Raw genomic sequence first — 22,601 nt, 5'->3', positions numbered from 1 at the left:
GGTGAAATAAATGAATCATAGAACAAAGGTAATGCTCCTGGACAGAGGCCAAACCAAGAACAACCAAAGGACTAATTAAATAACAAAAAAAAGCCAATTTTATAGGGAACCCCCACTGGTTTATTTAAATCTGGGGCTGTGAAATATCTAAAGGCCTAAAATGTAAAGCATAAGCATGTTCAAAGATGTGGCACCTGGGATCAAATAGAATTCTTTGATTTCTGTTAAGAATACTGTGCAGATGATATCCAAGATTCATGAAAAGACAGAAACAGTAAACATGCTTTGTTTTGAGAACTTGTGGATACCTCTTATTTCTAGGAATTGTCCAAAGTTGGATGCAGTGCAAGGAAAGAGAGGTGTAAATGCATTTGATTTGATCATTAACACATTTAGATCTAATTGCTTGTAAGAATTAGCATTAACGACAATTTCTCCTACAGATTATTACCGATCAAGGGTAATATGTGGGTTGTCAATACTGTCACAGATAGTGACTCATCCAGGTCTTCAGGTGTGGTGGAAAGAAGAAACAAAACCTTTCAAAATAAATTGAAATGTTGTGTACAGATAAGCACACAATGTGACACTACACTCAACGGACTAACACTTTCATAGACAGCAGGTAAACTGTTGTGGCTTCACATCATTATATGGTAACATAGAATTGAGGAGGGGATGTTACCTCAGGAGGAAGATATATACAGAATGAGACAACAATTAAGGAATTAGTGGGAGCTGCTAGACTACCGGAGGCAGTAGTGATAAAAGGTTACAGCACATCAGAAGGGAATAGATCCTGTTCAACTGGGTAACCGAAACAACAGCAGTTGAGCCTGAAGTGATGAACATAGTCCACTTACATAGCATAGGATTGTGTTCAAATAACGAGCAAAATAGGTGAGTGGTGAAAATAGCCTCTATATTCAGCAACCACAGTAGCGGAAGCTTGAGGCAATGATGGAACACAGTTCTTACATATATTGAAATTCCATCATTATGGTGTTACATTGTTTTATCTACAGTACACAAAGGTTTGAAGGATTTCTGTCCTAGAGAGACAGGAGATGGGTTAAACATCAGTAAAATAGAGGTTGTTACTTCTGATGGAATTAAGACCACCTATCTGGTCCACCTGCATAATTAAAGAAGTGTTACTCCTTTTGGCTTTTAAGTTAGCAAATGTTAGTAAAAATACTCGGCTAATTGCTCTAAACAAATTAGAAATTATACCTGTATTTACCAAAAGAATAAAGGATATTAAACTGATTATTGCAGCTGGGTTGAGAGATTTGTTTATTATTTGCCAGTGTGAATTTCATTCATTCATTTATTCATGCAATTGCATATAAGTGCTGTTTGAATAGTTAGTTTCTTAAAGGGATGGCAGTCCAGTCATAAGGTTTTAACTGGGAAATATAAGGGGAAACTGTTTGATGTTGTATAATCTTTCAGGTCAGAGAGAAGGTTGGTAAGGGCTGATTAATACTATAATGTTTTGTGGAAATTTGATGGGAATGGTATAATTTACGATACTGACACCTATTCAGAAGTAGCTTTTGATGTAGAAGTAGACCTGGTAAGGGTCAAAGGTGTGAAGAAGCAGTAATGAGTTTGGAAGTAATGTTTTAATTTTAGTCTATCTTGCAATAGTAAAATGTAGTACAAAACTGTTTTTATGAATGAATCAGTGTTATGAATGAATGAAATGGGAATTCAGTGTTCGCTTGTGAATGATTTAGTAAAGCAGTTATGAATGAGTAAATATAAAGCATGTGTAAGTGGGTTAGTGAAGGGACCTACAGTACAATATCTCACAATAGGAATATGGTAGAGGTAAGAAAAAGTGATAGGAAGAACAAGGAGGGTAAAAGCTGCCAATGGCATTTGAAGAAGAGGGGAAAGGGTGGTAGCACCACACTGCATTTAGCATAACCTCTTGAAAATGCTGAGAGCATACCATGAGAGAGAGGCCACATTTGGAATGATGGGCAGATACTGGCGGTGGCAATGAATTGGAACAGGCATGGCAAAACATAGTCAGCAATTCTGGTATATGCCTGGACTGACCTGGGAAGACAAGTCAAAGTCCCACGTTGTGTCAACCATATTGAATGGGGCCATAGGAGCAGCTACAAATTGATCCTTTCACAGAGTCAGTGGGGAAAAAAAACTTTATAAATTGGTTAATGTGACCAAACTATGAGTGGGTGTAAGTGTATCCTACACACAACTGAACAATGAAAATGTTGCTTGAATAATGTCAGAAGAGGTAATCCCAAAATGGGGATCAATGAAATCAAATAGGAAGTAAGTGCTACAGGACAAGTGATTAAGCTGCAGTAAGCAATTAAGAATGCACATGGAATTTTGGCCTTAGAGTATAAAACTAGGGACGTCTTGGAACAATGCAGGATGTTGGTAAGGCTGCATGTGGATTACTGGATTAGTGGTGCTGGAAGAGCACAGCAGTTCAGGCAGCATCCAAGGAGCTTCGAAATCGACATTTCGAAACTGTGTACAGTTTTGGTCACATATTTGAAAAGAATATACTGACATGAAAGGCAGTTCAAAAGAGATTCAACTGGCTAATTCCTGGGATGAAGAGGCTTAATTAACTGATAATGGTTGGACAGATTAGGTCTTTATTCATTACAGTTAAGCAGAATGATGGGTGATTTTTTGAAGAAATATACACGAATCTGAAGTGATTTGACAGAGCTTCTACTTGTGGGGGAATCTTGAAGCAAGGGACATAACTACAGAATAATGGATTACTCATTTAAAACTGAGACATAAGGGAATTTCTTCTCTCAGGTGGTAGTGAATATCTGGAATTATCCTTATTGCTTCCTTGATCTAATGCCTTGTCGTCCCCTTTTTATTCCCATTTTCCTCATTAGAAATATTAACTTTCATAATCCATTTTCATAACCCACAAGGCAGGATAGTGGCTCAATAGTTAGCACTGTTGACTTACAGTGCCAGGGATTAATATTCAATTTTAGCATTGGGCGACTGTCTGTGTCAAGTTTGCACATTTTCCCCACGTATGCACGGGTTTCCTCCTACAATCCACAGATGTGCAAGTTAGATAGACTGGCCGTGCTAAATCGCCCCTAGTGCCCATGGATATATAGGTTAAGTGGATTGGCCATAGGTCATGCAGGGTTGTGGGGATGGGGGTAGGGGTTCGGTCTGAGTGGGATGCTCATCAGACATTCAGTGTGGACTCTATGGACACTGAGCAATGCTTCCACATGGTAGGGATTTTATGATTCTACATAGGAGAGTAGCATATACTGTAGTCTACAAAAAGCAAAAAATCCTTGCCCAGAATCTGGGCAAATGGGAGGTAGCAGAAGGCCAGACATTTGGGAATCCTGAATGCAGCTGTTATTCCCAGTTGAAGGTTTTATTGACATGAATAATTTTCATACTCAATCCAATCAGCAGTTCGCTATCAGCTGCAATGTATTGAATTCATACTTTATATGAAATCATCTGATAGCTTCTTATTGCATTTAAATTAAACTGGACCTTCAGGTGGCAATCATAAGTTAACTTATTCTTTTAATGCAGATTTCAACTTACACGTAAAAATGAAGGCATATTATTTCATAGGGAGATACCCTGGGACAGAAGCCTTTAAGAGTTTTGCACCCTGCGTCGTGAGATATTCAATACTATTCCCATTTCGTCAAGGCCTGCAAATGTATATTGTTTGGAGGAAGCAGCAAGAACCTCCCTTTAACTCTCTGTAGCAGGAGCAAGAAAATACATCAGAGACAGTAAAACTGAAAAATGCCTTAGTGTAAAAATTGAAACAAACAATAGCCTTCAGATCACAAAGATTGCAATGGAAGTTGAGCCAAATGCAAAGAATCAGCAAAACCCCAGATTCATCAAGGAATGGCAACCTCACACAGACTGCCACTTTTTTTCTATGAATAAAAAAGAAAGTCACTCTACGTTTCTGACAGGAGATTTTGATCAGGGCTGCCTCAGAATCAGAGCCAAGCTTTCACAATGACACATTTTTTGAAGTGCAGAATTGTTGAGAAGTGCAAACCACATTCTTTTCACAGGACCAAGCAGCATAGCCTGAAATTTGAAGGTACATGTAAATTGGTTACCAGAGAGGAAGGATTCAGCTCATGGGGAATGGGGTGGGGATAGCTGGCCTGAAGCAGGCAAAATGAGGAGGGGGCAGCTCTCAGAGAATGTCAGGTTAGATCCTGAGAGTTGTAAGGATATGAGGGAGATGTTTAAATTGGAATTAGATTAGAATCCTTCCAGCATGGAAACAGGCCCTTCAGCCCAACAAGTCCACACCAACCCTCCGAAGAGCAACCCACCCTACACTTACGCCTGACTAATGCACCTGACACTATAGCCAATTCACCTAACCTGCATATCTTTGGATGTGGGAGTAAAACGGAGCACCCAGAGGAAACCCACGCAGACACGGGGAGAATGTGCAAACTCCACACTGACAGTCGCTAGCTAATTATGGGATCAGCTATATAGTTACTCAGGAGCTAACTATGTACTTGATCTAACTGTTCTCAAGAAAGTACTCACTTTCTTTCATCAGAACAGTTAGATTTAAAAGAATACTTTGAGAGTTCTAGATGTAGAGGAAATACTAAGGAGGATCCTCAATTTCCAGGCAATTCTTTTGAAGTGCTGATGGGAATTCTGCAGGGTTCCCTTTCTATTTACTCTGAAATAATGATTGGCCATTGAAAGATCCAGGTCAATTATTTTCCCCCTAAGTTACTCAATATGTCTGTGCAAAGTATTGATCATACTGAAGATTATAGCATATGGAATATAATATATTTACAAATCAAATAAACGGATACAGTGTAGCTCAATGGTACATCAAAATATATTTCAACGTAATGTATGATCCAACCACAAATACTGTACACTCACCACAGATTCTATCCCCATCCCCAACACAGTTTCATTGCTGAACCATACCTCAAGTTTGATGTCCATTTCAACTCCAAGTCAAATTTCTAAACTCTTATGTTTTTTTTGTTATGATGATTGCCTCCACCTTACCTTAGTTTATTAGTCATTGTAATGATCATATTGCCTTTATGATCTCTAGAATTATTCGAATGCTCTCCTAGTTTGTCTCCACAACTTAAACTCATTTAAAAATCTGCTATCTGTAATTTATCCTTCACCAAGAAATGTTGATACATCACTAAACTGAGCTAAGCTCCTAACATTTGAAATTTAAACTCCTATCCTCAGGTTGTAATCCATTATCATATGTTCAATGCCAAACCTCTTTATGCACAAAACTAGACAAATTCTCTTCTTTGACCCCATTGTTTTTCTAATCCCTCCTCTCAACATATATTCTCGAAATGGTCTAACCATCTGCTCTCCAATGCAAAGGACTCCCCTATCCCATCCCACCTCCATCAGTTTTCAGCACATCAACTGATTCCGCTATCACATTCACCTCCATGCTGACATCTTTAGCAAAGAATCAACAGGCATTTTCACCAATACTCTCCTTCCACCTGGATCCCTCTATTAGCACCTTACCTGCACTGACCATTTTTTAACATCAAGAACTGTTAGCATGCTGTCAGCTTCCTTACTTTCTCTGTTGCCCTCACCCACTCTAGCCTATTTCCTGGCCCTGATCACCTCTTCTTCACTAAGGATATCCAATCCCGCTACATCCTACCATGCCCCAGATGATTTCTGCTTCAATCTTGAACAGAAACCATTTACAGCCCCCTATAATCACCAATCCCTGCTGCCTGCTTCTCCTTCAACTCTGCTCACTTCTTCCAAAACAAGAAGTGTGGCTATGAGTACCTGCATGGTGTAATGTCCATCTTATTACAGATTATGTGGAATATTGCTTGTCCTACTCCTTTTCACAACCTTCTAGAATCAACATGGAGTTCAGCAAAATCAGTTCACCAATTTTGCTCTCCATTTTGATGCCTTCATTTCTCCAGCATCTCTACCTAGTTTTCATAAAATCATAGAACTAGGATGGTCTCATTCAGAGTCGAGAGTGTGATGCTGGAAAAGGACAGCGGGTCAGGCAGCATCTGAGGAGTCCTCAATTTCTCCTGGTCCCATTCAGCCCTCACATTTGCACTGGCTGTCCAACTAGCACTGACTTCATGCCAGTTACATAACTGCTTCCCATATCTTTGCACATAGTCTCCATTCATTGCTTGAACGCCTTCATAGACTCTGCCTCCAGGTAATGCATTCCAGACCTGAACCACTTGACGTGTGAAAAAGAAGTTCTCTCATCACATTTGCTCAAATCACTTTACATCTGTGCCCTCTTATTCATGATCCTTTTACAAGTAGGAACAGGTTCGCCCCATTTACTCTACACAGAGCTCTCATGACATTAAGGACAAGTATCACATTTTCCCTTCGTCATTTTCTCTCCAAGAGCAACTGTCACAATCTCCCCAATCTACCTTGATAACTGAAGTTTACATTTTTGCTGAGAGTCAGAATTGACCTGTTTTCTACTATTACACCTATTCTGGACCAATGCTTTCCCCTCTTCTGTTCAACCATTACCATTTCCTTCGCTTTTTGGTTTTAAGATACCTTTGATTTCTCATTTTTGTCATGTTTTATACTTCGCAGAACTCTTCTTTGTTCCACTTGCCCCAAAACCTCTCTTTACAACAAATAGCTCATCAAATTTCCAGCTCTCATTTGTTCCAAAGAAGTCATATTCAACTTGGAAATTAACTCTGGTTCTCCCTCCATAAGTGTAGATCAGATCAATAGATTAGCTCACTAGAGAATTATTAGCATGGACAAAGTCTTAATATAAGGGGCCAAGCAGTTAAGCCTGATGAGAAAAAAAAATCATGTAAAGGTTTGCAATTTTTTTGAATTCTAAGATAACTCCTTGAATGTACTGAAAGCAGAGATATTTAGAATTTCGATCGTTCAAGAAAATGCAGTCAAAGAAAATCAGTCATGATCATATTGAGCACACCAAGGATCATATAATCCACTCGTTTTACTCCTATCCCTATTTAACCTGTTCTTATATAGCATGCTCCTTTCATTTCACCGACAGAGGTTGTGCCTTTATTCATCTAAACCCCACTTTCTTCCGTTCATTCCTTTTTCCATTCCAGATACATCCATTAAGGATTAAAAAACACTTTGACCATCCCTCTCAACATCTTTGATTCAGTATCTGTTTGCTGCAATATCTCAGCAGCGTGCCTCATAACGTTTTCTTACCTTAAAAGAGGTTATGTAATGTAGATTTTGACGTATAACATTGAACAGACAAAATGTGGCAGGATGTTCAATTTAAAGACAAAATATTGAAGTGTGACTTCAGGAAAGGTGCTCAAAGCTTTAAGCAGACACTCAAAATTGAGATTTTAAAGAAGATTTTTTTAAAAGTGTCAGTTCAGAAGAGAAAGTGGAGTTGCTGTTAGAAGCAATTCAAAATTATAAAGAACTGAAAGGCACATAATAAGGTGGGTACAAAACTTGTTCAGTATTACAAATATGAACTGGATTCAAAATGAACAGGTTTTGAGTGAAAGGATTGAAAATAGCAGAATGCCTTGCTTCTACCAGCTAACATATGGGAAAACGTTTCAGCTATACATGCTGTGAACACTAATACTTTTGAAGAATTTTGTACAATTCTCTTTGTGAAAAAGATAGAAAATTATAGCAATGATACTGTGACAGTTTTTCAAGCCTCGTCACAAGTGCCAGACAATTGGCAACAGTGTCTATTTTCAGCCTCAAGGATGCCGTATTGGGAGGTTCCAAAGGGAAAAAAACACTCAAATAAGATATTTCAGGAGACCAGAAGAGAGACCAGAGAATTTCTTGGTTATTTTAAAAAGTATTAACTGAAATGATCAAATATAACTCTCCCTATTTCGATTAAAGAAACATCTTGCATCTGAAATGCTATAACTAACCTGTTTTCATAATTAAATGACTATGCATTTTCAACATGTCTGAATACATTCCAAATTAGCAAGATTTTCAGCATTATTTCTTTTTCAAATTTATCTATCATTGCTTGGTTTGAAGGGGTTGGTGGAAGGAGGAAGTTTGAGCGCATAATCTGGCATGATTAAATGATGAACACGTATACTCATCGTGAGTGTTAACTATTTCATTTTTGAATACAGGATCAACAACAATATGTACATTTTATGGCAGCATTGAACAGGCACCCAATCTTGTAAAATCCTTAGTTGAGACAGACAATTTTCTTTCATTTTAATTTTACACATACATGCATTGTTGGGCAAGCAAGTGTAGAAAATTCAACCACATGAATGGATTTGATATTGTTCTCTCATTTTTAAATTAATACTTTAAAATCTTCAATTGAAAATGATAGGAACTTTGGCTTCAAGAAAAAAAATCAAAAGTATTTCGCTGATAAATATGGAATTCAAACCAGTTACCTTTCCTGAGTTTAATCTTTGAACTCTCGATTCACAGATTTTCTTCACGAACAGTAAACTGTTTATCTGATTCTTTATAGTGCTTATATCTGAAATTAAAGCAGCAGTTATTCAAAACCTGTTAACTCAAAATTCTAAACTTATTTAAGTTATATTTCATAAAATAACTAAAACATATACAGAAATACAAGTTAAAAATGATACACAAAAGAAACTGTAATGTTAATGACTAACTTAAGAAAGTTTAAGCCAGATTGTGTAAGGACTGAATTGGCAAAAACAATTCATTTAATTTTAATTTCACAGATGTGGCTGTCAGTGGAAAGCCCAGATTTGCAAAGTTTTATTTGAGACAAACCCCTGTCCAAACAACAATCTTCTTCATTAAGTATTCAGGCAAGTTTGATAATACAGGCTGATCTAATAAGTCAAGGTTTATTTAATATATGGTATTTTTATTTGGGATCAGGAAAGAGTTTTTCTTTAAAAGTTCTGGAAATTGTACACCTTAATTGATATACCACAGAGTTTACGATGTTGAGACCAATTTTGCCAAAGGTGAGGGAAAAGAATGCCTTGGGGCATGGTCCATAGAAACAACTGGTACAGCGAAAAAAAAACAGGATCTACTATGGCAGAAAGCTGTCATAGCCAGACTTGTAGTAACAGGCACAAGAAATAAAAACTTCTTCTTCCAAGTTCAGACCTAGTACCAATCTCACCATATTTCATCACTCGACAATCTTTAAAGTATCCTACAGAAATCCATCATTATGCCATACTTTGTTCTCCAACATTTTCCGATCAGGAGCAGATTGCTTCATTTTCAATAATTTGAAATTGTGTTTTCACAAGCAAAGACAATCAATTATTGATAGTTTTTATTCATCATCCCTGCGGCAGCTACTTCCTCATGCCCATTGTTTCTTTAAAAGTTGTGTACAGATGGTGTGTCATCTTATCAATATAGGATTTTCACTAAAATAGATTAACACTTGATTACTTTAAGCGTGACTAACACAATTTAATCAAGGCCAGCTGGGTAGATTCTGCTTAAGCATTGCTGCATTAAAACTAGTCTTTGTTAGAGTTGGTCTTTAAAGTAAAAAAAGTCAGGTCTTGTTGAGAATTGTTAAAATCAAGCACGTGCAAGAAGCAGGATTTGTCCCAGAAAACTTGCACTATTCTTTATTCATTTTGGGACATGATCACCACTGAAAAATCCAGCATTCATTGCCCATGCCGGACTGTCTTGAGGAGGCAGTGGTAAGCTATTTGCTGCAGTTCATTTGTTGTAGGCATGTCCAATGAGCTGTGGGGAAGGAAGTTCAGATTTTGTGTAAACAACATGAAAGAACAATGACATAATAACAAGTCAGAACTACATGGGGGTTGGAGATTACATCTGCGGATGATACAGCTGATGTCTATGTTCTTCTAGATAGTAGTGGTCACAGGTCCAAGCCTGAATGTTACCCAGGTATTGAAACTTTAGTTTCTGAGAAATTACAATTGCGTGAACACTACACAATCATCAACAAATTGTATTGTTGCCTGCAAAATAATTGCACAGTAAGGCTGTCATAATGCAGTTTACAGCCGGATACATATAAACTTGAGACATTCGCAGCAGATTGCTTATTGGTAGAACTTCCAAAGTTGTTGAACAATAAAATATCAGATTGAGATTGAAGCCAATGACTTTGAAGCAGCAAGAGGCTTCAACAATCCAAGACAAAAAAGAAAGAACCTTGAAAAAGGACTTCAAACCCTTTTTAATGCAGTTGAGTAAACCTGCAGAGGGAAAGATCTATAAATCTGATGTGATTTGAGCAAACATGGATGGGTCTCAGTTGACAAGAAAATAGTATCCCCAACGTTACATTATAGTAAATGTGTCAGGAAGTGGGCATCAGCAGCTAAACCTTTTAGCTATCGTTATAATTCAATCAATCCTACAACACTCTCACAAATGAACAACAAGATGTAATGAGTTCTTGAACACCTACTGTCTTCGACAGAAACCTAGCAGCCAGATAATAGATTTGGCAGTCAGAATCGCAGATTTGGTTTCAGGAGTTGTACAGTGCATTAGTAATGGCATCAATGGGGGAAGGTGCATAAACAGTCCAAACTCAGTTATCAAGTTGAAGGCATTTCCTCATGATTGTAAAATAAAAGCAGCAGACACTACAAACAGAGGTTAAAAGGTCTTAGTTGCAGATATGGAGAGTAAAATGATGCAGAGACTGTCAATGAGAAGGTCAGGAAATTAAATGAATGTATATTGGTGAAGGAGAATGTGTTCACCATTCCTCCTGGTTGCAGTGTTGCTTCTGTACCAACATTTATTTTGCTCAATGTCTGCACATGACTCTGGCCTCAAAACCTAAGTCCTTCCTATAAGTAAGATAGTGAAAATCATACATTATTCTCTTGACTAAAATAGACATTCATACAACATGTATCTCCTTGGCATTAACAAATGCCATTGCACTGATGCATGGACAATTCAGTTCTAAAGTTTTTCCAATGAAAGATACATCAAATTAGCTTACTTGACTGTCCATCCTCAACTTTCTTTCTATATTTTCTCTTCTATTATATACCTGAATTTTTGTAATATGTCTTCTGGAATTCATTTTTTTTTTAGCATTTTTTTTTAGTAACCACATTGACCAATTTTTGGCCCCATATGGATAACCCTTTATTTACCCATGAACAAGACACACAATCCATTCAGTGTCATGACGTAACCAGGAAGTATTCAGCAAGCTATCATAAATACAAAGATGGTGACCAATTTGACTGACTACTAGTCATGAGAAAAGCAACTTATACCAGGTTTTGTCATTAACAGAGAATAATTATTTATCATAATATTCTTAATTTAACAACTAACAGAGATTAAAATAATTCCTAATCTACACTCACACAATTTAAACTACATCCGTTTAAAACACCAAATACATAGATACCCATTTGCAATTAAACCATACAGAAGACAGATGATTTCACATACATTATGTGTGGAAAACCTGTAGATGGGGAAGAAAATTATGTAGATCAAAAGTTTCAGATCAGAAGGGTAGGTTAAATTGGCTCTCGCCATTTATTCTTACTTTTAGCATTACAGATGTTAGCAGGTCATTGAAGATATAATTGTTTCTCACTTTTACAATGGACTAGATCTTTTTAGAATGCTTTCCTCTTGGTTTTTGTCTCTTTTCACCCACACAGAAGGGACAAGATTTCTCCAGTTCACAGGGTGTCTCTGGCAGTGCTGCTTTTATAGTTTTGTAACAAAATGAAGCTCAACTAGACAGCTGTCATCTGGCAGGCTTTCCTCACAGCAGAAATGCTGGAAGCAACCAGGTCAGCCCAAGGTGAGTGAGCGAGAGAGTGATAAAAGCATAAGCAAATGTCCATGAGATATAATCTTGCCTAGTCTGTAAGCAAGGTTCTCTTGCAACAACATTGCAATGATAGCTGCTGGTTGGACTTGGGGTGAAGCGTTGCTATACAGGAGTGTGGTTCACGTGGATCAGAGTTATGCCACAATGATGCCGAGTGATTGGTATGTCTGATGTTAAGATCAATGGATATAGAGTACATGCTGCTGCTGCCAATGTGGCATGTCCTGGTATACTGGTGCCAAGTGTCCAAAATAGAGGTCTTGAAATGGAAGAAGTGAGCTGGAGTGACCAGGCATCCATGCATTTTCATGACAGGAAGTTTTAGCATCTAGTTTCCTTAGGGCAAGTAGTAGATATGAAGCTGTATATTAATGAGGCGAGATCTGCAATTATTGAGAATAACAATAAACAACAGCTCTTGTTATTAGGCATCTTGCCCCTCCATAGCAAAAACATCTCAATTCAGTTGGAAAATATAATCCATTGTTCTCCATGTCAACAAAGACCTTGTTAGATTTCTCACGGTTTTCACAGATCTCATGAGTGTTTACATCACCTTGGCTTGTATTGAACTCGGTCCTCTGTGTCAAAGTATCTTCCTCACTAATTCAAAAACAAACAAGTCTGTCGCAGCGAAAAGTGGTGCTCCACTTAACTTTTTCAAGTGATAACCTCTCCTGCTTTCATCTATAGCGCAGTGTCCAACTTCAATTTCAACATAGTCCAAAAAGGAAAATTTACTCCCTTACATCAACAATTCGTCTACTTTTCATCAAGGCAGCATAACTTATTGCCTACAACAGAATGCAAGAAGGCAAGCAAAACCACAAAGAAACATATATTTACCATCACCAGCAGTATCTAAAGATCGAAGATACTGCAGCTCTTCTGCTGCTCGATCCCTCACTGCTTCTAGTTCTACGACCTTGTCACTTAATTTGATAATATTCAAAAAGGCTTCATAATTACAATTGGCATCGCGGATCTGAAATAAAGATTTTCAGTCATTTACAAAATAATTGTATCAAGTAAGGTTTAATTGTACTGAATATCCAAAAAGAGAAGGCACAGCCAAAAGTCATTGAAGAAAAAAAACAAACCTAATTTATAATTGTTATCAAAAATACATTCTGAAATTTTTAAAACATATGTTTTCCTGTTTAAATTTATTTTTCCTGGCCCTTCATCAGGAATTATTCAAACAGGCATCAATCCCCAAAACTAAAACAAAGGATTGAAAAATGCTGCCAGGGCACCATTAGAGCAGATTTGCATCTCCAAACAAATGGTAACTGCATGAATTTAATTAAGTCTGATTGCTTTACTCTCCCATAAAGGAAAATTTGGATCCTGATGTCCCTTCTAAGCTCCTTCACTTTATTACTTTATCCATCCTTGGAGAAAAATGACAAGATACAACCATCTATTCCCTATATTTATTCCACTAATATAGATTCATATATTACAAGTACACATTGAATCAAGTGCAACTCTATTAAAACTATACGTTCATGGTACATAATTCACCAAACATAATAGGATTCCAACAGATTCAAAATTCTTAATATCATGCTTGTCACTTACCAACCATATAATATACTGATTAATGTAGTCAGGATCACTGAGTTGGTTGATTAATGGCAAAAGAATACCTTTTGCCAAAGTTTCCTGAAAAATAAAATAACTTATTGAAAAGGATTATTTTAAAAGTCATAAGTAAAATGTGTCAGTACATCTGGAAACTACACACTTCATAAAATACGCACATAGTTAAGTGCTTTGCTAGCCTACTGAAAATTCTATCCCAAAATGTGCAATAATAAAACCAAAATTATTTATCTGTGAGTAACAAACCATCAACAGAAAACATATTCAAGAGTCAATTTTATATATATTATACAGAAGTTTTCTTAAAAATTGTCTTCAAATTCATCTGCACCTTAAAAACAGGTATCAATTCGATCAAAATTCCAAAACCTCTGAAAACTTTGCTCAGTTTATTTAAATTGAAACAATGAAATACATTCTTGTAGTCATTTTTGGATATAAACACATTTATTTTTAATCACCACAATTCTATACCCACTTTAACAGTCTGTTATATTGATGAGTGTTCGTCAACAGATAAAGCACACAGAAGCAGTTTTAGATAAATGACTTGCACTTGAAAAACTGCACCTGCTATATGAAGATGTAGATTACTCAAGGACACAGGAAATTGAGGATACTGAGCAATTTAAAAAAGGCTGAACAGTTTTAGTCACTTAAGATAATTATTTGACTTAACATCTCAATGAAAAAGTGAAAATGTGCAACGTAAGTTTATTTGTACACATCTATCTAAAACAAAATAGTCATTTTAATGTTTTGGACACAACAGCATTAATTGTGAAATAACTACTATCCGTGTACAAGAACAACAGAATAGAGTTCTCACTTTAGGTACAATTCATGACTCCAAGACTGTGCATTCACTTCAAAAAGTGCATAGATCCTGCTACCATTCACAATCCAGTTTCATCTCAAATGCATTTGCATTTGCCAAATTCAAACTTGATTAAAATCAATGCTATTGGATATCTTTCCGAAGAAACCATTTTTAAAAATTCTTTGTTACTTTTAAGAGCAAGAATTTGATGATGTTTGAGTACTATAGCTGAAGATGGGTTCAAAACAGAAAAAAAGGACGATAACATTCAATTTGTCCGATGTTAAGTGACGAGAATCTCCACTTGGGTTACAGTGGTCAGTTTCATAGAATCATAGAATCACCGCCATGTGGAAGCAGGTCATTCAGCCCATCAAAATGTCCTCACCGATCCTCCAAAAAGCATCCCACACAGACACACTCTACCCTATCCTTGTAACCCTGAATTTCTCATGGCTAATCCAATTAACCTACAATCCCTGCACAATATGGGTTTTTTAACCTGGCCAATCCACATAACCTGCACATCTTTGGACGGTGGGAAGAAGCTATACTGACATGTGGAGAATGTGCAAACTCCACATAGACAGACAGTCACCCGAGGGTGGAATTGAACCCGGGTCACTGGCACTGTTAGGAAGCATTGCTAATGACTAAGCCACAGTGCTGCTTCTTTTCACATGTTTATAAAAAACAAACATTCAAAAAACTTTTTAACAGTTATGTTTTTATACCCAAAAGGTCCAGCTCAATTTCTGGATGCCTCTGGAAGGCTTGCAAATAAATATAATTAGCAGAAATTGTAAATGGCAGTGAATTTAAATTGGGGAGAGCCAGCTTTGCAGATGGACCTGCTTCTTCATGATGTTTTCAAAACTAATATAAAGGACTACTGTTATGACGCAGGGTAAACCCCCCTGCTTAATTTAAATCCAGAAACACAGAAAAGATTTATCCTTTGCAGTAATCTGTAAAATGTAGAGAGGCCAAGAACTACTTAAAGTAAAAATTAACAACTTTATTTCTTAAAGTATAACAGAGAATAATTAACTAACAACTATTTATAACTCCTTCCTCTAACCTACTTTCTCTTCTATAATACTATTCCGATAAAACCCCTAATTAAAATTTGCCAAAAATTCAAATTTTCAAAACCAGCCAGATGTCAAACCTTCTCTTGACATCTTAATTGGTCTTCTTTTCTTCTTCTTTGGGATTTCTGTTTCACAGGTCACTGATCGATAAAGGTACCTTTAAGAAAGCTATTCTCTAGGCAGTCTGCAGATGGCAATGGTTTAGGAATTCTCCTCCCAACTGTTCAATTTTATCCTGCCTTATATCCCCAAAGCATTGGATTGTGTCATTGGCTTTTAAGATTATCAATATACTAAATTCAAACTTGATTGTCGTTTGGTATGTTTTGGGGTATAATTTAAACTGATTGGCCTTATTCGAATCTGTTTTGTTGTTTCCAGGCAACCAGCTACCCTTAGCTACTGGACCAAAAGATTTCATTACAACTTGTTCTGAACAGTTGGTATTGTCAGGTAACTTTTAACTCTCTTAAAAAGGTACAGCGCATCCACATCTTCATAACATTACCAAAAACCTGAGTTGCACTGAATGCAAATTGAATTGAAATGGAATGTTGATTGGCCAAGGTCTTGCTGATTTTGGACGAACTGTACTTAAAAATCAGCACAATTGAGGCTCATGATTATTGAAAAGAAAATAGCTTATATACCACTGTTCAGTGTTTTTTAATAAACTCTTCCAAATTGCACAATGCACACTTCATCCAACATCAGGTATGCAGGGGTGTGGAATAAATAAATTGCTGGAAGAGTATATTCCCATGCTTTTACTTCTCAATGCCCACAGTTACACAGGAAGCCTGTCACAGGCCCTTCTTTTTCTAATTTACATCATCCTAAAGTCGCAAGATTTGAAGACATGGGTCCAGTTTCCACATGTAAACTGTCACACAGTATTACCTCGTGATCAATTCCCTCAACCATACTATTGTTTCTTCACTATTACATTATTTATTCAATATCTTGAGATGAAACAGCTTCATTTTCTCCAGATAGATCAGATATCAAAAGGTAGCTGTTGGATTAACTACTGCTCATATCACTTTTATTAAGTATAAAATAATCTCAAAGTTTAAAAGTCTCACCCTCAGGAAGTATCTCATGTTTTTGTTATGGAAGTCTCCAGGAGGTAGAAACAAATACAATAATATCTCACAAAGATCCCTCAGGAATGCTACAAAAAGGAAGAAAATTTGATATCAACAATTTGTTTTAACACACATATCGAAATTCTCCAACAGGTCATGTTGCTTCAACAATAACATTTTATTTATCTCATGAAATTGAAAAACTATAGGTAGCACCAGTCTTATTGCACCTGGAGGACATTATAGAGCTGGGTGAAGGGTCAAGGACGGGGTGAGGGCAGTGGAGGGAATTGAGAACAACGACGAGATTTTTAAAATGAAGGTGTTGTTTAACAAGGAGCTAATGTGGGTCAACAAAGACAGGGCAATGAGTCATTACAATCTGTTGGCCTTAAGAACATGGTGTTTGGGACAACCTTAAATTTACAGAAGGAAGAATGTGGAAGATCACCCTGAAGTACAAAGGAAAAGTATGTCTTCACCTTCTGGAAAATAGTTCAAATTACTTCCCATAGGGCTGAAGGATTGCAAGAGAAACGGATGCTATATAACACCAGATTCCAAACAAAAACCATATAATATGCCTCCAGTTCAAGATGAAGGCTCAGCATTAATCATTTAGACTAAAATATGTCAAAAAAGAATTCACAAATAGTATTATTAATAAAAATAAGCTGTAATCTAGTTACCTCAAATAAAATGAAAGCATGTGGTGTGCAACCTTTCAAAATTAAAAGGTAACAGTCCTAGCTTAGTGATTTGTTTAAAAATACATAGCCAAAGATCTCTCTTTCAGTTTGGAAAAAGTCAGAAAATATGAGACTCTATTTTAATAATTTTCAATTCAAGACTTCAAAGAATGTCAAATTTAAATGAATAATAATCAAGGTTTTACAGTTAACCGTAAATTAAAACCCAGCAAAAGTATAAAAGTTTTACTCTATTTTCAATCAAAGTACAGCATTGAGTTTTACAATTTTATAGAGTGCTTAAATGGTTTGATTTCTTGTGGGGAATTTAGAGATTTTTGTAGAATTCAGTGAGTATTTTGTAATATGAAATGTATGATCTGAACATTTTAAATATAGCTCATGTCACTGGGGTGGCTCAGTGGTTAGCATGACTGCCTCACAACACCAGGGACCAAAGTTCAATTCTACCCATAGACTTCTGTTTGGAGTTTGCACATTCTTCCCAAATCTGCATGGGTCAGTGCGTACTGAGGGGCTGAATAGCCTGCTTCCACACTGGAGGGATTCTACTATCCTTCTCCTCGGTCAGTCATGCACGGCTGAAACTGTTAGAACTTGCACCATTTTAATCCAGTGGGTTTAAAAGCTCCACATAGCTTTACTTGCTTTCAGGAGTAGTCAATTTGCTTTTATAAAAGATCTATGTACAATTGTTAATTCTGTAAAACAAAAACTCTACGCACCAAGTTTGATCAAAAACACATCTAACATCACATAAATCAAGGAATGCTTTGCTAAAGCTGTTAAAAGGTGATTTGGTGAAATGTACCTCAAGCTCAATGTCCTGACTTAGTACCAAATATGGAGATTACTACAAAAGATACCCCTAATAGAAGAGAGAATTTACAAGAAAAAGACTGCAAACAAATTGCATTAAAAAGCAACCAACAGCAACATCATGGAAGAACACAAAATTGCATAAGATATGAACAACTAACCTAATACTATTTGATTTAAAGCAGCTACAGCAAGACAGGCTGGCACAATTTCAAAAGGCAAGACTCTAATCAGAATGTCTTTTTAACAAATAAATAATGAGCATAACATGACATGGGTTTTCAGAGTATACTTGGAATTATTGAAAAAAGTTATAGACTGACTCTGGGTTTCAGACAGGCAAGTAAGAAAGAAACAATAGGTTTGTATTAATTGATTAAGCTAAAATATGAAATAATTTCTCACTTCTTTATCCATATTTAGCTAAAATAGTAGAAATGTTAAAAAATAAAATAAAATAAACCTTCTTCATCTTTAACTGAAGTACAGATCAGGTCACGGCAGACTTCTTTCTCCATTTCCACTTCAACTTCAAAAAAAGTGTCAACAAATTCTTCTGAAACATCTGAAATAACAGGATTGTTGTTCCAATTGATATATTCAAACTCATTAAATGTTTGCAGTTATTTTAAGGCATTTTTAATTAATTTTAAAACAGATAGTTAGATTGGCAAAGTTGGTTAAAGGTCACAGACATGACTGCAAAGAAATACACAAAGAGATATTCTAATGCATTATAAAAAGTTTCTAAATCAAAAAGTCTGTAAAAATACAGTAGAGCATCTTTTGCCATTCAGGTCACCATTCACTGATAAATAATGATTGATCTATATTTCAACTCTATCTATCTGCTTTAGCTCCATCTCTTTTCACATCCTTGTCTGAGAAAATAATTATAGATCTCAGTAAGCAAGCATCTTTGCTTTCTGTGGGAGAATTTTCCCCACTTCCATTAACCTTTGCACAAAGAACTACTTCCTAACTTTTATTAAGGTGACATCCCCTACCCATGATTCCAGAAAGAAAATCTCCATACACTGAAACAATTCCTTTCAAAATTCAAAACAAAATTAAATGAACATTACCTATTTCAGGAAACACAAACTTAGTTTATATATTCTTTGGGTTCCAGTTAACATTCTGGTGAATTTATGCTGCACTTCCAAAGACAACATACCACATGGAGTCCATATTGCACAAAATACACCAGATATGGTCTAATCTAGTGTTTATATAGCTGCAGCAAAATTTCTCCCTATTCTATTCAAATCCTCTCGCCACAAATGCTAAATTCCAATATGACATTGGATAGTTTTCCAACAGAGGAATTATATTTTCATGATCTGTGCACAGAGATCCCCAGATAAATCTGCATCTCTGTTGTTCCCAGTTTTCACCTTGCAAACTTTCAAGTTTTGATTGAAAATGGTTCAGATTCAGGGTAATGCAAGATGGAAGACAGGAAAAATTTCTGGCTGTAACAGGCTGCTCTTTTGAGATATTTTAGATGTGGGAGGTGATTTTCTTGAATTTCAAGAGGAACAATTATTATTTTATATGCTGTTGCATTGTTTTAGACAGCGATCGAGATCGAGATCGAGAGACAGAGAGAGAGAGACAGAGAGAGAGAGAGAGAGATCGAGAGAGACCGAGAGAGATCGAGAGAGATCGAGAGAGATCGAGAGAGATCGAGAGAGAGAGAGACCGAGAGAGACCGAGAGAGACCGAGAGAGACCGAGAGATCGAGATCGAGAGCGAGAGTGAGATCGAGAGATCGAGAGAGAGATCGAGAGAGAGATCGAGAGAGAGATCGAGAGAGAGATCGAGATCGAGAGAGAGATCGAGAGAGAGATCGAGAGAGAGATCGAGAGAGAGATCGAGAGAGAGATCGAGAGAGAGATCGAGAGAGAGATCGAGAGAGATCGAGAGAGATGAGATCGATCGAGAGAGATGAGATCGAGAGAGAGAGAGAGATCGAGAGCGAGAGAGATCGAGAGAGAGAGACAGAGAGAGATCGAGAGAGAGATCGAGAGCGAGAGAGACCGAGAGAAAGAGACCGAGAGAGAGAGAGATCGAGAGAGATCGAGAGATCGAGATCGAGAAATCGAGAGATCGAGAGATCGAGAGAGAGATCGATCGAGAGAGAGAGATCGAGAGCGAGAGAGATCGAGAGAGAGAGATCGAGAGAGAGAGATCGAGAGAGAGAGATCGAGAGAGAGAGATCGAGAGAGAGATCGAGAGAGATCGAGAGAGATCGAGAGAGATCGAGAGAGATCGAGAGATCGAGAGATCGAGAGAGATCGAGAGAGAGAGATCGAGAGAGATCGAGAGAGATCGAGAGAGATCGAGAGAGATCGAGAGAGATCGAGAGAGATCGAGAGAGATCGAGAGAGATCGAGAGAGATCGAGAGAGATCGAGAGAGATCGAGATCGAGATCGAGAGAGATCGAGAGAGATCGAGAGATCGAGAGATCAAGAGAGATCGAGAGAGATCGAGAGAGATCGAGAGAGATCGAGAGAGATCGAGAGAGATCGAGAGATCGAGAGAGAGATCGTGAGAGAGAGATCGAGAGAGAGAGATCGAGAGAGAGAGATCGAGAGAGAGAGATCGAGAGAGATCGGGAGAGATCGGGAGAGATCGGGAGAGATCGGGAGAGATCGAGAGAGATCGAGATCGAGAGCGAGAGAGATCGAGAGAGAGAGAGATCGAGAGAGAGATCGAGAGAGAGATCGAGAGAGAGATCGAGAGAGAGATCGAGAGAGAGATCGAGAGAGAGATCGAGAGAGAGATCGAGAGAGAGATCGAGAGAGAGATCGAGAGAGAGATCGAGAGAGAGAGAGAGATCGAGAGATCGAGAGAGAGAGAGAGATCGAGAGATCGAGAGAGAGAGAGAGATCGAGAGAGAGAGAGAGAGAGAGAGAGATCGAGAGAGATCGAGAGAGATCGAGAGATCGAGAGATCGAGAGAGAGAGATCGAGAGAGAGAGATCGATCGAGAGAGAGAGAGATCGATCGAGAGAGAGATCGATCGAGAGAGAGATCGAGAGAGAGATCGAGAGAGAGATCGAGAGAGAGATCGAGAGAGAGATCGAGAGAGAGATCGAGAGAGAGATCGAGAGAGAGATCGAGAGAGAGATCGAGAGAGAGATCGAGAGAGAGATCGAGAGAGAGATCGAGAGAGAGATCGAGAGAGAGATCGAGAGAGAGATCGAGAGAGAGATCGAGAGAGAGATCGAGAGAGAGATCGAGAGAGAGATCGAGAGAGAGATCGAGAGAGAGATCGAGAGAGAGATCGAGAGAGAGATCGAGATCGAGAGAGAGATCGAGAGAGAGATCGAGAGAGAGATCGAGAGAGAGATCGAGAGAGAGATCGAGAGAGAGAGATCGAGAGAGAGAGATCGAGAGAGAGAGATCGAGAGAGATCGAGAGAGATCGAGAGAGATCGAGATCGAGATCGAGAGAGAGAGAGATCGAGAGAGAGAGAGAGATCGAGATCGAGAGAGAGATCGAGAGATCGAGAGAGAGAGAGAGATCGAGAGAGAGATCGAGAGAGATCGAGAGATCGAGAGATCGAGAGAGAGATCGAGAGAGAGATCGAGAGAGAGATCGAGAGAGATCGATCGAGAGAGAGAGATCGATCGAGAGAGAGAGATCGATCGAGAGAGAGAGATCGATCGTGAGAGATCGAGAGAGATCGAGAGAGAGATCGAGAGAGATGGAGAGAGATCGAGAGAGAGAGATCGAGAGAGAGAGAGAGAGATCGAGAGAGAGAGATCGAGAGAGATCGAGAGAGATCGAGAGAGATCGAGAGAGATCGAGAGAGATCGAGAGAGATCGAGAGATCGAGAGAGATCGAGATCGAGAGCGAGAGAGATCGAGAGAGAGAGAGATCGAGAGAGATCGAGAGAGAGATCGAGAGAGATCGAGAGAGATCGAGAGTGATCGAGAGTGATCGAGAGAGATCGAGAGCGATCGAGAGAGATCGAGAGAGATCGAGAGATCGAGAGATCGAGAGATCGAGAGATCGATCGAGATCGAGAGATCGATCGAGAGCGAGAGATCGAGAGCGAGAGAGATCGAGAGAGAGATAGAGAGAGAGAGATCGAGAGAGATCGAGAGATCGAGAGAGAGAGATCGAGAGAGAGAGATCGAGAGAGAGAGAGATCGATCGAGAGAGAGATCGATCGAGAGAGAGAGATCGAGAGCGATCGAGAGAGATCGAGAGCGATCGAGAGAGATCGAGAGAGAGAGAGAGACCGAGAGAGAGAGAGACCGAGAGAGAGAGAGACCGAGAGAGAGAGAGACCGAGAGAGAGAGAGACCGAGAGAGAGAGAGACCGAGAGAGAGAGAGAGACCGAGAGAGAGAGACCGAGAGAGAGAGACCGAGAGAGAGAGAGAGACCGAGAGAGAGACCGAGAGAGAGAGAGACCGAGAGAGAGATCGAGAGAGATCGAGATCGAGAGATAGATCGAGAGAGATCGAGATCGAGAGATCGATCGAGAGAGATCGAGATCGAGAAGAGATCGAGAGATCGAGAGAGAGATCGAGAGAGAGATCGAGAGAGAGATCGAGAGA

General features: G+C 38.3%; 1 protein-coding gene across 9 annotated transcripts in view; it reads right to left on the bottom strand.

Moving 5' to 3' along the window:
- The window catches only part of snx13 (sorting nexin 13), a 188,986-nt gene that overhangs the window by 70,924 nt on the left and 95,461 nt on the right, over window positions 1-22,601 (bottom strand). For all 9 annotated transcript variants that reach the window (XM_072575355.1, XM_072575356.1, XM_072575363.1 and 6 more), the window contains 5 exons: window positions 18,490-18,591; window positions 16,495-16,583; window positions 13,472-13,555; window positions 12,734-12,872; window positions 8,472-8,560 (listed from right to left, as the gene is read on the bottom strand). In XM_072575355.1, coding sequence (XP_072431456.1) covers window positions 8,472-8,560; window positions 12,734-12,872; window positions 13,472-13,555; window positions 16,495-16,583; window positions 18,490-18,591 — 503 coding nt within the window. The remainder of the gene's footprint in view (window positions 1-8,471; window positions 8,561-12,733; window positions 12,873-13,471; window positions 13,556-16,494; window positions 16,584-18,489; window positions 18,592-22,601) is intronic.

The sequence above is a fragment of the Chiloscyllium punctatum genome, chromosome 8, assembly GCF_047496795.1.
Source record: "Chiloscyllium punctatum isolate Juve2018m chromosome 8, sChiPun1.3, whole genome shotgun sequence".
NCBI lineage: Eukaryota > Metazoa > Chordata > Chondrichthyes > Orectolobiformes > Hemiscylliidae > Chiloscyllium > Chiloscyllium punctatum.
This window is presented reverse-complemented; position numbering and strand designations above follow the sequence as displayed.